General features: G+C 34.1%; 1 protein-coding gene across 1 annotated transcript in view; it reads right to left on the reverse strand.

Annotated features, from left to right (window-relative positions):
* LOC112398091 (dystrophin-like) overlaps positions 1-17,060 on the reverse strand; it is a gene marked incomplete at its 3' end in the record, with an annotated part of 381,538 nt that overhangs the window by 26,698 nt on the left and 337,780 nt on the right. Inside the window, exons 3-4 of the mRNA XM_024742485.1 lie at positions 9,889-9,981; positions 8,382-8,459 (exon numbers count right to left, since the gene is read on the reverse strand). Of these exons, the coding sequence (XP_024598253.1) occupies positions 8,382-8,459; positions 9,889-9,981 (171 nt within the window). The remainder of the gene's footprint in view (positions 1-8,381; positions 8,460-9,888; positions 9,982-17,060) is intronic.

Consider the following 17,060-nt stretch of genomic DNA (forward strand, 5'->3'; position numbering starts at 1 on the left):
TTCTCATTGCTTTTCTCATGGAATGCTTTTTCCTATAAAAACATGGATTTGTACTCTTGGTTTATTATACGCTTTAAATTAATCAAATTGAATTTTTTTAAGTATTATTAATTTCTACTGTTATATTATTATCATCAAAGATTATGCACTTTAAAAGTTCTTTTTATGTGTTTAATGACATTTTCACTACATTCTAATATATTATCCATTTTTTATTTGTACATATGCCAAGGACGTTTTTTATATGTTTATCTTCACCTACGCCTATAGTAAGTTTTATAGCAGGGTAGAAGTTAGAGATAACTCTTAGTCTATCTTCCTTTTCTTACACTGGTGTTCCCCAGAAGCATGGGAGAGTAATGTCAGCTGGTTCCAAAACTAGCCAGAAACCACCTCCACTCCCTGTCAGCAAATGGGGGAGGTGGTATGGCCTTAAAAGTGAATGGCTTCCGAGACTTCCCTAGTGGTCCAGTGGTTGGGACTCCGCACTCCCAATGTGAGGGGCCCCGGGTCGATCCCTGGTCAGGGAACTAGATCCCGCGTGCTGCAGCTGGGACCCAGCACAGCCAGAATAGATAGATAAATAAATATTTAAAAAAAGAAAAAAAAAAGTGAATGGCTTCCTGCTACACCCAGCAAGGTTGGGCCCTGGCCAACATTAGGGCTCTTAACGTAGAGATTCCCAAGTCTTCTTTTGACCAGAAAAAAAAAAAAAATAGAGCTATCTAAAGGGCTGGATTTTCTCTGATTGCTCCCCCTCCCACCTTCTTAACACCTTCTTTGTTTGAGATGACCCACCTAGTATGAGATGGCTCCATCATCCAGGATCTCTTATCCTCTGGCTTCTAGTTAGGTTCAACCAATGAGCAGCACTGGCAGACTATTAGAGGACTGAATAGAGAGACTAAGGTATCAATCTCCCACCTCCTCCAGCAGGCCATGATTTGAGAGTAACTGCATTCTTTAGGTACCTATGGTTGCACTTGCTATCCAGTGGACCCATTCCCAAGGTTAGAGCTTTCATTGGTTTAAGGTAACAGCTCTCTCCTTTTGTCTCTTTAGGTTTAGGGGTAGTAAAGCCTATTAACTGAGGCTAGTCTCTGGTGCTTCACCATTCATCGTTGGTTCCTTTAATCCTTCCCATATTTCTGTATATATTCCTTTTATTACAGTCTTTTCAACTTTGTCTTTGCATAGGCTTTCTGATTCATTTCAGGACTGTTAATGACACACATGGCTTCATGAGATGACTTGGGCTTGGATAGTGACTATATCAGTGGATAATTCAATGGACTAAAAATGAAAGGCTTTTCCCCCGCCTATAAAAGGCACCACATAGGTCTACTGATGTCTGGCCATTCCCTAGGGATAGGGGAAATCAGTCTTAATAATGACAAAGTTAGAATTTTCTGAATGCCTGTTTGTCAGATTTGGATTTGGTTCATTTAAATGAAATCATAAACTACTGTTTTCCTTGTAAACCTAACCTTATGGGAGAGAAGGTTTATGTATAATTCACACAGATTTTATAGAATCATCTATGCTTGGGAGTGTCGATAGGTAGAAAATCACTATTAAATCTACAGTTTATGTTAATTTTATTCTCAACTTTTTTCTTTGCTGCTAACTGTGTTGTAATCTGACAATGGTGAATTAAAGGCTCTGAATAAAAATATATTTCCATCATTTATTCTTTATGGTTTTAGCAGTATTTCTATTATGCAGTAAGTTGTATTATGTTTTAATTATTGATTTCAACTTTCTTGGATAAAAATGATATTTTCAAATACTTATAAGTTTTTCTTCGTCATTAATATTCTTATCTCTGACTTTTAAAAGAACTTGTTTTATTACCCATTTAATTTATAATAGCCCTTTTATGTTTAGTCATTTTCATCTCACTTAGAACTAAATTCAAACCCTAACCATGGCTCCCCATGTTCTCCTCTTCCCAGCACCACCTTGCTACCTCTCTGATCCCCTACTCTACTACATTTTTTTCCACACTCAGTCCTCTCCACCTATTGAGTCCTATTTCCAAATGCTTTTTCTCCTCTAGGTCTTTTTATCCCACTGCCTGGACCATTTTCCTATAGATAATCCCATGGTTCACTCCTTCACTTCCTTCCAGTCTCCACCTATGAGACAACCTAACCAAAGGCCTTCCCAAACCTCCTAGTCTATTTGTCTCTTCTTCATTCACTTAGCTATCACTACATACATTATACATATTTAACATCCTCTGGTATTTGACTCTAAACTCCATGACATAAACGATTGCATTTGTTTTGATCACTGACTGCAGTGTTCCTACCATTTGGAATACAACCTGACATATAGTAGACACTCAATAAATAATGCGCTGAATCTAAAAATACTAACATTATTCTGTTTAAGGTATGACTACTCAAAATCTCTAATCAATGCCTCCTCTAGTTCATTCTGAGAATTTGTGATTTTTAAAAGGAAAATAGTTCTATCTACTATTTTACTTAATATGCTTATTTATTTATATCCCATCCCAGGATCATTTAGTCACCTGCTGTAGAATACCCAAGGCCATTTTTAGGAAAATATTCTGCTCTTGAACGTTCTCTTTCTGTGTTTATTCTTTATGCTAATAATCAGAGAGTAAAAAACATGTCCCTTGGAATACTTTCCATTTCTTTTCTGCTTTCTTTTATTACAAAATAATGGGAAGTATAAAATGATAATACATTTACTTTTGAGCATTTGTATTCTGTGTCTTTTGGCCTGGGGCTAGCTCAGGTAAAGGTTATTTCACACAAGGTTTTGGTTTACACTGGAGAATGTTCTACTTGAGATTCTGTCCTTTAATACAGAGACCTCAATTATATGCCATTCCCCATTAGGGCCCTGGCTCAAATGAGAGCTTTGTGGAAATTTTCTTTTGAAGGACTCCTTGTCCAATTTAACCCTCATTCAGGAGTCTTCGCCTGCTAAAACATTGGAATTTTATCAAGATTTTCTATTTTCAGTAAGAAATATGACCTCCTGAGAAAAGATCCATATATTGCATTAATCACATTCTAATTTTGTATATTCACTTATCACATTTTATTAAACAATTTCATAATAAAATACACGGTCTATGTTCAGATAGATAAATATGGCCATAATTTGGAGTTTGGCAGGTTGCAAGATCAGTTTTACTTTCCCTTCCTACATTCCTCTTATTAAACTTTTTTTAAAAAAATTGATAGCCAACATACAGAAAATATACTTAAGTGTACAGCTTGATAAATTTTCTCAAAGCAAATGCACCTGTATAACGACCACCAGGTCAAAACATGTAAATCTTCAACATCTCTGAAGATTTCATCCTGCATTTTAAAATCTAACCATTTTTCTGACTTTTAAACTCATGGAAGCATTCTGCCTATTCTTGAAATTTAATTAAACGAAATTACAGTAGATATACTTTTGTGTCTCACTTTTTTCTCTTTCTGGAAATTGATCTATCTTATGTACTGTGTGTCACTATCATTTGCTTACTTTCATTCTAATTTTGGCTATTACAAATGAAGCTACTATGAACACTCTTTCATATATATAAAATAATATTATATATATATGAATTTTTTGGCAAACATAAAAATGTATGTCTATTATATGCTAAGGAATGAAATTGTTGGGTCACAAGAAATGCACATTTTTATCACATTTAGTATATAATGCCAAACTATTTTCAATGGCTGTCTGAATTACATTTCTACCAGTTAGTTGTGAGAGTTCAAGTTATTCCATACCCTCATCTACACTTAGCATTATCAGTCTAATTTCAACCATTTTTGTGAATTGGTATTGGTATCTCATTGTAATTGTAATTTCCCCAATTATTGCTGAGGTTAAACACACTTTCATATTATTCTTGAACTTCTGAACAGCCTCTTTTGTGAAGTTCCGGTTCAAGTTCATTGTCCATTTTTTCCATTGGATTTCTTTTTCTCATTTTATAAAACCTAAAATTAAATAAAGTATAGAGGAAAATCATAGGAGACACCTAATATACTCAATAGTGTAAAGATGTCAATTCTTCCCAAACTGATCTATAGATTTAACTCAATGTTGATCATATTCCAAAGAAGGTTTATGTGGAAATTAAAAAGATGATTGTAAAATGAACCTAGAAATGCAAAGGGCTAATATAGCCAAGAAAATACTGAATAAGAAAAAAGTGGTAAAAGTTCACCAGATAACAAGATGCATTATAAAACGGCAGTATTCCACATGGCATGGTATTCATGATGTATAGACAAACAGAACAATGGAAGTGAATTTAAGTCCAGAAATAAAACTACAAATGTACTGAAAATTTTTTATGACACACTTAGTACTAGAGAACAATGGGCAAGCAACATTCTTTTTAATAAGTGATGTTATCGTTCAGATTCCAAGTGAAAAAAATAAGCTGAATCTTAACCCATTCCTCATATCATATACAATAATCATTTCCAGGTGACATATAGATCCAAATTCAAATGGTGAAATAATAAAGCTTATACGGATAAAAGCAAAATGTAATACCATAATGGCTTTCAGCAGGCAACTATTTCTTAAACAGGACACATAATTATAAAGTGAAAGTTTATAAAAATGAACTACATCACAATGAAGAACTTCTCTTTATCAAAAGATAAAGTGAGTTAAAATTTTAATCCACAGAGAAGGAAAATATATTTGCAATACATAAAATAAACAAAGGACTCATATCCAGAACATAAGAACAACTCATAATTTTGATGAAGTTCAAGTTAATTTTTTCTGTTTTTGTATCATGCCTTTGTTTTCACATCTAAGAAATATACGGTTATTCCCAAAGTCACAGGGATTTTATTTTATGGTTTTTCTTAACCTGTATAACGACCACCAGGTCAAAACATGTAAATCTTCAACATCTCTGAAGATTTCATCCTGCATTTTAAAATCTAACCATTTTTCTGACTTTTAAACTCATGGAAGCATTCTGCCTATTCTTGAAATTTAATTAAACGAAATTACAGTAGATATACTTTTGTGTCTCACTTTTTTCTCTTTCTGGAAATTGATCTATCTTATGTACTGTGTGTCACTATCATTTGCTTAAAAAAAACATTCTAATTTTGGCTATTACAAATGAAGCTACTATGAACACTTTTTCATATATATAAAATAATATTATATATATATGAATTTTTTGGCAAACATAAAAATGTATGTCTATTATATGCTAAGGAATGAAATTGTTGGGTCACAAGAAATGCACATTTTTATCACATTTAGTATATAATGCCAAACTATTTTCAATGGCTGTCTGAATTACATTTCTACCAGTTAGTTGTGAGAGTTCAAGTTATTCCATACCCTCATCTACACTTAGCATTATCAGTCTAATTTCAACCATTTTTGTGAATTGGTATTGGTATCTCATTGTAATTGTAATTTCCCCAATTATTGCTGAGGTTAAACACACTTTCATATTATTCTTGAACTTCTGAACAGCCTCTTTTGTGAAGTTCCGGTTCAAGTTCATTGTCCATTTTTTCCATTGGATTTCTTTTTCTCATTTTATAAAACCTAAAATTAAATAAAGTATAGAGGAAAATCATAGGAGACACCTAATATACTCAATAGTGTAAAGATGTCAATTCTTCCCAAACTGATCTATAGATTTAACTCAATGTTGATCATATTCCAAAGAAGGTTTATGTGGAAATTAAAAAGATGATTGTAAAATGAACCTAGAAATGCAAAGGGCTAATATAGCCAAGAAAATACTGAATAAGAAAAAAGTGGTAAAAGTTCACCAGATAACAAGATGCATTATAAAACGGCAGTATTCCACATGGCATGGTATTCATGATGTATAGACAAACAGAACAATGGAAGTGAATTTAAGTCCAGAAATAAAACTACAAATGTACTGAAAATTTTTTATGACACACTTAGTACTAGAGAACAATGGGCAAGCAACATTCTTTTTAATAAGTGATGTTATCGTTCAGATTCCAAGTGAAAAAAATAAGCTGAATCTTAACCCATTCCTCATATCATATACAATAATCATTTCCAGGTGACATATAGATCCAAATTCAAATGGTGAAATAATAAAGCTTATACGGATAAAAGCAAAATGTAATACCATAATGGCTTTCAGCAGGCAACTATTTCTTAAACAGGACACATAATTATAAAGTGAAAGTTTATAAAAATGAACTACATCACAATGAAGAACTTCTCTTTATCAAAAGATAAAGTGAGTTAAAATTTTAATCCACAGAGAAGGAAAATATATTTGCAATACATAAAATAAACAAAGGACTCATATCCAGAACATAAGAACAACTCATAATTTTGATGAAGTTCAAGTTAATTTTTTCTGTTTTTGTATCATGCCTTTGTTTTCACATCTAAGAAATATACGGTTATTCCCAAAGTCACAGGGATTTTATTTTATGGTTTTTCTTTTTATTGCCAGAATTTCTTCTGGTCCTATATTGAAAATTATAAAATTAATAATTATAATATATACAAAAAAACCCAAAATTCATAATCTATAATCAGTATGTGAAAAAACAAAACTCTTATCAAAAAAAAAAATCTACAGTTTCATTAATCCACTACTTTAGAGGAGATCCAACAGCCTATGTTTTGACATTTTCTTGCTTGGAAGAGATCAATTTCTTCAACTAGATTAAATCTAATAATTCTTTGAGTTTTCTGCTGTTTTCCTTGCTCTTATATTTTGTAATGGAATACGAGGAATTGATATTTAAAAAGACATTTTCTTTGTCTAAGTTCCTAATATTGTTAAAATGTTTTCTTAATTTATATGCTACTGATCTTTCAAAATGTTCTATAGGATGAAATAATGCCATTTGCAGCAACATGGGTGGACATAGAGATTATCATTCTAAGCGAAGTCAGAAAGAGAAAGACAAATACCATATGATATCACGTATATGTGGAATCTAAGATACATACGACACAAACGAACACATCTACGAAAGAGAAACAAACTCACAGATATAGAGAACAGACTTGTTGCCAAGGGGATGGGGCTGGAGGAGGGAAAGATTGGGAGTTTGGGATTAGCAGGTGCAAACTAGTATATACAGGATGGATAAACAACAAGATCCTACTGTATAGCACAGGGAACTATATTCAATATTCTGTGATAAACCATAACGGAAAAGAATGTGAAAACGAATATATATATTTATAAGTGAAACACTTTGCTGTACAGCAGAAGTTAACATGACATTGGAAATCAACTATACTTCAAAAAAAAGTTTATAAAAAGGTTCTATAAGACTGCTAATAAGGCAAACATTCCATAGATTATCTTATTCTGCTGCAGAAAACTTGCAAATATAGAGTTAATCACTGCAGGAAAATAATAAAAATATATAACACTTCTGTAAAATAATTTTTATAGGTTAAATATGATAGTAACCTTTCATAAAACTGACCGATTACTACACAACTTTCACTTCCATTTCCAGAATGATGTCCTCTCCCTGCTAGATGAGCTGAGCAATATTTGGGGGAGTATACATCATTACTAATCTATCACTAATTATGGTTATTTTAATAGTATATGATCAATTATTTGAATTTATCCTTGAAAGAGAGATGTAATGTAATTAGGAAGTTACAAAAAAAGCCAGTAAATGTATTGGTTAATTAGAAAGATTGTAGGAAGTTAATAAGAAAGGAGGGCTGCCTCCAATATCATGAGAGAGGGGAGGAATCTCAAAGTCACCCTGAGGAGACAAGAACTCCTTTCATCTACACACTTGTTTACGTACGATTGTTGACTTTTTCTAATACCACACATATATTTTCTTCTAGTTAAACTTAATCAAACATAAGAATAGAAAACAAATTTGCAACTCTTATGCTGAGTTGAAATACTGAGTTTTCTGTGTAATTTTCATACTTGGATGTGTTATCTAATAAATGTTGGCTTAATTCAAACAAACTTTATCATCATGTGTGAACCCACTTTATACAAAAAAAATAATAGTCAGCCTATTAAAAGCCATTTGTTTCACGAACACTGCTGTAAGGAGCTGGGTTTACCACACGACTTAATTTGGCCACCAAATATAACTGCATTATGTAAAATCTAAAAACAACACAAAGTGGCCAATCAGGTCTGGTTCACACCTTTCCCTGCCCCCACTGTGAATGCATGCATTTACTTCCTGAATCACATTAGCAGATGCACAAGAACTAGAACATGTGCTCTCAATGATAACTGCTTTGACTTATGAGAGAACTTGAAACGCTTTCTCTGTTTTTAGGGCCAAAGCACTCACTCAAACATTAAGCATGCTGTCTCATGGTATCCAGACTCTGTCCAGGGCTCCACTTACATTATTTTTCTGCAAGACCTGTAGTGCCTTGTTGACATTGTTCAGGGCATGAACTCTTGTGGATCCTTTTTCTTTTGGCTGAAAACAAAATGAAACAATGTTGACTGCCCAGGGGAGAGAAGGACAATCTACCAGAAATGGAATAATTGATATATTTCACTTCTAAATTGGAATCTTTTAAATGATCATAGGTTGTGAGGCATTAATATAATGAATTTAAGTGCTTCAGGTTAATTATCCTTGTCATAGGAGTTTCTTATAGCATGGAGAAACTCCTTATAGCATGAATCAGTTTCTTATAGCATGAAGAAACTCCTTATAGCATGAATCAGCCACTCCTCAAGAAAACTGATAGCATTTTTTTTTCTTCACAAAAGAGTTTGGTTACCAGCTCTCCTTCATTCTACACCTCAGTTGCATGACCACGAAGAGAAACATCAGCATGCATAAGGACATTTGCTAGTAAGATAGATAAGTGAGTCAATTCCCACACCTTTTAGGAAAGTTTAAAAGAGATTTGAGCCTAGCAAAATTCTATAATGCCAAATAGGCTTAACGGAAACTATTTCTGGCAGTATTACCTTAATTGTCTTAGTCACTGAAGCTCAAAACCTCAATCATCTTTGGTTCTCTAACCCTCACCTTCAATCCCCAAAGTCTTATCTTGTCCTGTAATGTTTAAACTAACATTTGCATAGTGTATTACAATATATGGATTAACTCATTCAGTTGTGGAGTTTTAGAAAGTCTACCATTATGATGCCTGAAGTATTTACTCCTAAAATGAGATCTACCCTCCTAAAACAATTTTAACTACACAATACAATGCTGTTAAGTATAGGCACAATATTGTACAGCAGGCCTCTGGAGTTTATTCATCTTGCAGGACTGAAACTTTATACCTGTTGAACAGCAACTCCCCATTTTCCATATCTCATATTAAGTGTTCTTAAATCCTAAGAGTTCTCATCACAAGAAAAAATAGATTTTTTCTATTTCTTTAATGTTATATGAGATGATGGGTGTTCACTAAACTTATTGTGATAATCATTTCATGATGTTTATAAGTCACATCATTATGGTGTACACCTTAAACTTGTACAGTGCTGTATGTCAATTATATCTCAATAAAACTGGAAGAAAAAAAGACAAAAGACTAAATAAAGTTAAAAGTTAAACTTAAAAGGTCATTATGTATAAAAGCCTTATAAAGACAGCCACTAACAAAGATACCAAATAATAATAGAGAATAATATCTATTAAATAATATAAATTATATTACTGAAAATTTCACCTTCTTGTTCTGCATATGATAGAAGATGCCAAAACAAAAATAATATTGCAAGGCTGTTTTTTTCAGGAATAGGTCCTGTACTGCTACTTAAGTCAGTAATTAGTAAATTAATTAATTTTACTGGATCTCATAAAACTATGCTGAGTTTGTTTCTGGTCTGGAATTCTTCTGAGGTTAATGTGAAGTTCCTTATAAATACTGTAAGTCACATACCAGTCTTTGCCCTGTCAGGCCTTCAAGAAGGTCTAGGAGGCATCTCCCATCCTGCAGGTCACTGAAGAGGTTTTCTATGTGCTGCTTCCCAAACTGAAATAAGAAACATACCCGATTAAAGAAAGCATGCTTCCAGTGATCCATTTCTACGAATACGCCTTTTAAAATTTAAAGCTATGTTTAAGAATATTTAATGTATTTAATTCTTAATCTGCCAAGGGTGATGGATGAAAAGAGAACCTCCAAGTAAAAAACAAAAACCAGTAAATCATCATTCGGCCAAATCTATTTAAATATTTTTCTCAATAACAAGAGTTGGAGATCTATAGTCTAATGGATCTAATTAACTCAACTTTTTGAATGCTGATCCTATAAAGGAGAGAAAAATTGTTTAAATTATCAGGCAGTTGGGCACTGTTTGGGAAGAAGTAAACACACAAAGAAACAAAGACCACAAACAATTTGCCCTGGGTGGGTACATAAGATTTAACCATTTTGTGTACTTGGAAATAGAATGAATAATCATAGAGGGTTCACCATCCTTCACTCATAAAACATGCTTTCTGCACATATACATTTTACATGCTGCCTCAGAATGATCCAGTCTCATATTGGATGGTTCAAATTTTAGAAAGGTATGATTTAAGTTAAGTTGAAATATGTCAGTGAAAGCTCTTCATCTATTTTTCTCACTTCTTTACTTGAGAATTATACTGAGGGAAAACAATAGCCACTAATAACATCTAACATTTTTGGAGTGACTATTCATGAGAAACACTCCACTGAATGAATTGATCTTGTAATTTTTGTGACGTTAGCATTAGTATACTCATCCTACAGATGAAACAGAGACAAAGAGACAAAACAAGAAGACAATAAAACCAAGATTTTGGCCCAGATCTGTCTAACTCCTGGGGCTCTTGTTCTTTCTATTTTATCAAGCTGCTTCCTTGGCCTTTTCCTCCTTCCATTTGATTATCTTTCAAATATTTTATTTCTTCTGTCATACCCCCAAATATCTTCTTTTTCTGGTTCAAAGCCTACAATCCCTTCGTATGAAATCATTCACAACTCTTTCATCACCCAAGTTATCAAGAAAGCCCTACTTTATCAATGACAGATGCTTATTGAGCACCAATAAACCTGGGCTAGATGCTAGAGCATGCACTAGTAAATGAGATGGATATGACCCCAGCCCTTGGGGAACTTCGAGTCGAGCAGGGAACACAAATATTCCTAAAAGGTAATGCTACAGAGAGGCAGTAAAAGGAACCCAGGAGCACATAGCCATGGGAATTCCCATAGTCTGGGGATCAGGAAATACTTCCCTCAAAATGTCGGGTGATGGGTCTAACATTAGCCTTGGGTGATTGGGCTCCTCTCATCTACTCCTTTGATCACACACCAACTTTATATTTCACACAGCTCAAGAAGAGCCCTCGTTTCCAGGCAAAAGACATCTCTGAAGCTTCTAAGATTGAAGACAGAGGATTCAGGCTCTCCCTACAGCCAGGTAGCCATGTTCAAGACAAGTCCGGATAGAGCCTAGGTGCTTCAATTAACGATAACACTGACCCCTGCAAGAAGTCCACCAGTCCCTCCATGCCAGGCTTTGGAAATCAAACCACATATGTGCTTTGACAAAGATAACTGTAAGTTATTCTTTTGAAATTCTACTTGAATAGTTCTAATTAAAAATTTCAGGGGAAAAGAAATGACAAAACACTAAGATACTAGAACTTTTAAAAAGCACTTTTAGTATACATAATGTACAGGTAGATCTTAAAACAACAGTGCCATTCTTATGAAATAAGGAAAGCTTTCTATTAATAAGTAAAGAAAATGAATGTGGGCTTTATAATAATTCTGTCAAGAACCTCATATATAACCCGGAATAACTTGGCCTTTGGGGGATAATATTAAGATTTCATTTTCAAATTGGTTGAAGGTCAACAATGCCTTGAAAATGCTATTTTGTTTTGTTTTGTTTTGTTTTCCAGGAGCAAAATTTTACAGACGCATTTGAGAATTGAGTAGCTTCTAAACTTACGGACAAAAACAATATTGCCCACTGAAATGTGTCAGGTTTTGAAGAAAATAAAATATAGTTAGTTGACAGAAATACTTGCTGTTATTAAAAATATATATCTAGATAGGCAGATAGATAGACAGATAATAAAGTCTGGCAAACCAGGAGGGATGTGGGCGGTAAAATGTTCATTCAAGGAGAAGTGCTGGGACTTGGAAAGGAGTAAGTCTAGAGGCAAAGAATAAAGCATGAACCCCAAGGCCATAAGGATCATCTAGCATCCAAGATATGAGGACTAGAAAGCTTATGCTTTGGGGCAAGGAGCTTAAACAAAGGTCAAGAAGGCAAACAGGATCTTGCTTTGATACAAACTTATACACACAGACGAGGTATTGATATTTTATAATTCTCCCTTTTAAACTGGAATCAAACAAAATAGAGAGGGAGGGAAGGACTGCAGACTAATCAGAGCGCACATCTAGTTGGGGCACCTAGAAAGCAGTGAGGTGATAGAGAAAAAGACGGTTTTCGGTATCATATATAACTTGCAAACTCATGCAATCAATGATATATTAAAGTATCACAACTGAAATCCAACTTATATTTGTTATATCCACCACAATCTCTAACAGGGTGCTTCTCAAAATGTTCCAGTAAAGCAACTTTCAACAGACGAGACTGAATTTATTTACCCCGGAGCCTGGCAGTGTAAAGTACATAGTGACTGCAGGTTCAAAATTTCTATGAAAGCATATGCTTTATGTTAAGAATTCATGGAGATTTTGTCTTCCTCTCTTAATGCATGTTTAACTTAAAAGTAATTTCAAGCACTTTGACTGAAAATTCCCCTCCTATGGTCTAATTAAATTGATGCTCAATGAAATGTACAATATTTAGCCTGTAACTTCATGGATGTTCAGGTGTTTAGTCTTATACCTCCTGGACTATGAATATCCTAGAGAAAGCAAAACCTCTCTTTTCTCTGGAATGGTTTTCATTTCTTTCCTAGATTCAACTCCTCATTCCATAGCACTATAGGTATGACGTAGCAAAAGTAGCACATGTTTCTGAGGAAGAAATAGCTGATTTTTCGAACCCGAGTCTTCTATTCACTAGCTGCATTGTCTCCGGCAAGTGACTTAGTCTTTCTGAGGGACAATTTATTCATTAGTATCAACAGAATGGGGACTGAAATAATAGCACATCAGTCTTAAGCCTCTGAAACAGTGTAGGTATGCTGTACAGACTTGGCAAATAGTAGGTACTCAATAAATATAGAAAGCTTTTTTCTGTTTTATTCTACTATTCCTTGGCTTCTTTTTCTTTGGCCAAATACTAGACATAAGTACAATTATGCTTAATTATTGAATCTACCAGAAAATACAGAGCTCAGATACAATGTGTTCTGTTTTCTCTTAGTTTGGTACCCCTGTAAGAGTGAAAGTCAAGGAGGGAAAGTGTCCTTCCATATTCAATTACTAATACTAGTACATGTGGATGGCAAAGGGGAAACACTCGGAGCCTTCAAGCTCTTTATCTTTTTGTTGTTCTTTTGCTTACTTTTCATTAAATCTTCTTCCGTTTTCCTCTCTTTTTATCTCCTATGAACGACATCTACTATGCCTTTTTGCTGCAAGTGACACTTACTTCATGAAAACAGTATTATTTCTTTAAAAATTCCCCATCTTTAATGGCTTTCTTTTCAATTGTATGAAAATTATTTTATAAGACACATAAAACATTAAATGTGCCTTGGGTCATATGACTCTGTGGCTCTCTATCTTCAATCCCTTTCATGACTAATATTTTCTTTAAAAAGTGAACTTTTGGTATTACTTAGCAGTTTCTTACATTCACTTACATATTGAATTCTTCCTTGCTAACCTAAATATCAAGATGAAAGGACCATAAAATGAGACAGCAATCCTTCCAGATCATTGTCAGGATGATATAAAGAAATTCTACATTTATATCAATTTCTTTACTTTTTTTTACAGACAGTGTTCAAAAAGAAACTCAGACAGGTTGATTGGTAACTGGCATAAACAAAGTGAAAAAATCAAAGTAAAAAAATTGAGAAAGGGACAGAAATGAATTGAAAAATATTTAAATAGTTTCTGACTCTTCAGAGTTCTGTCAATCTTTTAACCTGTAAATACACAGAGATCAATACCATGTTGCACTAAAAGAAACTTGAAGAGCACAGGAATAATTTAACATGGCCTTCTGGTGGTAGAAAAGTCAGCCTCTGGACATCCGTGTTGCTGAGAAAATCAAGATACTTCTCTGTGATTCTGAATCTTTAGCTATTAGAAACACCAAGAGCAAGAAAAACACCAAAGAGGAGAGCAAATTTGATTCCAAACTTATTGGTAAATCCTGCTGACCAGCTCCCATAAAAATAATGCAACCCACTGTAATATAAATAGGCAGTTTTCATAGATGATTGTTTTCTTAAGCATGGGTTATAAAAAGTATTTCATAAGATAATTTTATTGAGGTTAACTCAGTGAATGTTCACAGACTGAAGACATTCATATTATCATCACCCCCATGGTGAAAAAGAATATGATCAGCATCCTCAGAGCTTCCTCACACCCCCTTCTGTGTACTAGCCCTTTCAAGGATGACTACTCTACTGACTTTTAACACCATAGATTAGTTTTGCCTTGAAAGGAATCTCTTAAAAACAGAAGAATAAGGCTGGTTTAGTATCTCATTTTAGGAAACTAATAATTGAAAGACATATGGTTTAGGAAGAGAGAATTTGGAAAGAAAAAAAAAAAGTTGCAGTGATGAAATATGTTTTACAAAGCACAGGGAAGTACTGCAATACAATGAGTAAGAATATTCTCTCTGCCCCAGAATTCCTTGGTTCAAATCCCAGCTCTGCCATATTTCATGTGTGTGATATGAGCAAGTAACTTAATCTCTCTGGGTCTTACCTTTTATCAACTGTAAAACAAGGATGTAGTATTACCTAACTTGTGGTGATGCTGTGAAGATTTAAATGCATTTGGAATAGTACTTTGCTCTAAGATATACTCAATAAATGTTAGCCATCATGAATTTATTCCAAACGTTTAACCCGAATAATCCATATTTTCCAAAATTTCCTTGGAATTTTTGGCTCAAAGTAACAGAAGGGGTCAACTTCAAAGTATTGGTATGGGGATTAAATGAGTTAATAAATATAAGGTGTCCAGCATGTTTCCTGGCATAGGAAATGCTCCATAAACCCTAATCACATTTCCCATTTCCCCCTTTCGTTAAATGTCATCACCTGGAAATAGAGAGTAGGACTCTCCTTTGAGGGTGCCAGGATCCTAGCAGGACTTGGCTAACTTGAGGAGAGTTAATAGGGAACAATTCAAAAAGGTGAGGGCAGGGTATAAAGAAACCACCAAAACTGGTAATAGAGAACTGCAATTATCACTCCTAGACACATAGGAAAAAAGAGAAAGAGAGTGGTTATTGGTCCATGAACAAAGGGAGAGTCAAGAGAGTCACCTGACATGAGCTTTGATATTTTGGTGATGAATGCAGCTATCTTGTGGTAAATAACTGCCCTGATATTTCTTTCCTCCCTTCCTCCGATCTCCTGTAAATGCTCCCAAGAGCCAAAACCAACTGGAAGCCAGAGAGCAAGGGAGTCCGCTGATATCATCCACAGAGGTCAGCCTCCCAGGGAAGAGAAGGGCCGAGAGTGGTCCCAGAGGGATAAACCAAAGACATTCAACACCCTAGACAGGGAAAACAATTCCCTTGATCCACAGGATCAATGTCAGGGATGCCCATGTCAGAAAATAAATGAAGGCCCCAGTGCTTCTCCCCAAACTGCCTATATTATTTTTATCTCTGGTAATGTTGTTTTAAAGACCCAAATATATCACTGGGACACTTTCTCTCCTATAATAGGGGTATCAAAGTACTGGAATGTTTAGCAGGCTTTAACAGATGAAAATTAACATATATTATTCATTGTTCCTGAGCATCAAATATTTTAAAACTTCTATGTACCAGAAATAGCACTAAAATCTGGGCTGCAAAGATAATGTTTTAAAAAAATCCAAGTTATTCCTTGGAGCTAAGAAGTGCTCAAGAGCTAAGTTAGATAATATAATAGTTTTACAGTCTCTCCAGATATGAAGTGTTATTTGGCAGTAACTCTTTATAAAACATAGTCACTAGGACCCAATGTGTATGTTACACTATTACGTATACAAGAAGAGATTCAACCAGATTGCACATTAGAACTTTCAACAGCAGCCACAACAATGGTTAGTGTAAATCAAGTCATTATCTGTAAATGGTCTATTATAAAACCCCAAGTAATGTGTGCTTAGCCAAGAGTCAGCATGGTTTGTTGTCTGATCAGGTCTACATTTAATATGGTTTGTAATAAAACTGAATTCTTAACCCAGGCGTGTTTTCTCATCTGTAAATTAGATAGATCAGTACTAATTCAATTACCAGTTATCCTGAAACAAAAATTAGTAAACTTATATGTAATTTTAATCTTGTATTTCTAGTTATAATGTTAACATAATTCACAAATAGCTATTTTAAAACATGTAGAAACCTTATAAACCATGATTGTAGCTAATTCTGTTATATCACCTTTAAATACCCCCTATAAATTTAAAATTATGAAAGTTAAATTCAGTTTTTATTGAATCACAAAGGTATAAGATTTAAGCTTGAGATAGCCAGGGAGGGAAATGGAGATTGGTTATATTCTATCCCAGTAAAGGCTTCTGCAACAGAAGAAGTACAGTATAAGGTTTGCAAGATAAAGCACTTCATTTCAAAGCATCTAAGTAACACTCTGATTCTTCAGAAAGAAAGAAAATATTGTGACACAATGGGCACACTCACTAGAGAAATGCCAACCATTAGCACTTAGCTTCCCGCAAAATGCAGAGGGAGAAAGAACTATTCAGACTTGTTCAGATCCTATGGAATGAGATTTTATGGTCAAAAGACATCTGTAGATGCCTTTAGTTAATAAATGTAAATTTTATTTATAAAATTAATATTCTTAAAATTTCTCAAATACATTGCAGTGCAATTGCGTGTGGACAATTATGTGACAAGACAGCCTCTTCCTAATCGTTCCTTGCCCCTACCTACTAGAAAGTCA

Source organism: Neophocaena asiaeorientalis, unplaced genomic scaffold (assembly GCF_003031525.2).
Source record: "Neophocaena asiaeorientalis asiaeorientalis breed wild unplaced genomic scaffold, Neophocaena_asiaeorientalis_V1.1 scaffold640, whole genome shotgun sequence".
In the NCBI taxonomy this organism is placed as follows: domain Eukaryota; kingdom Metazoa; phylum Chordata; class Mammalia; order Artiodactyla; family Phocoenidae; genus Neophocaena; species Neophocaena asiaeorientalis.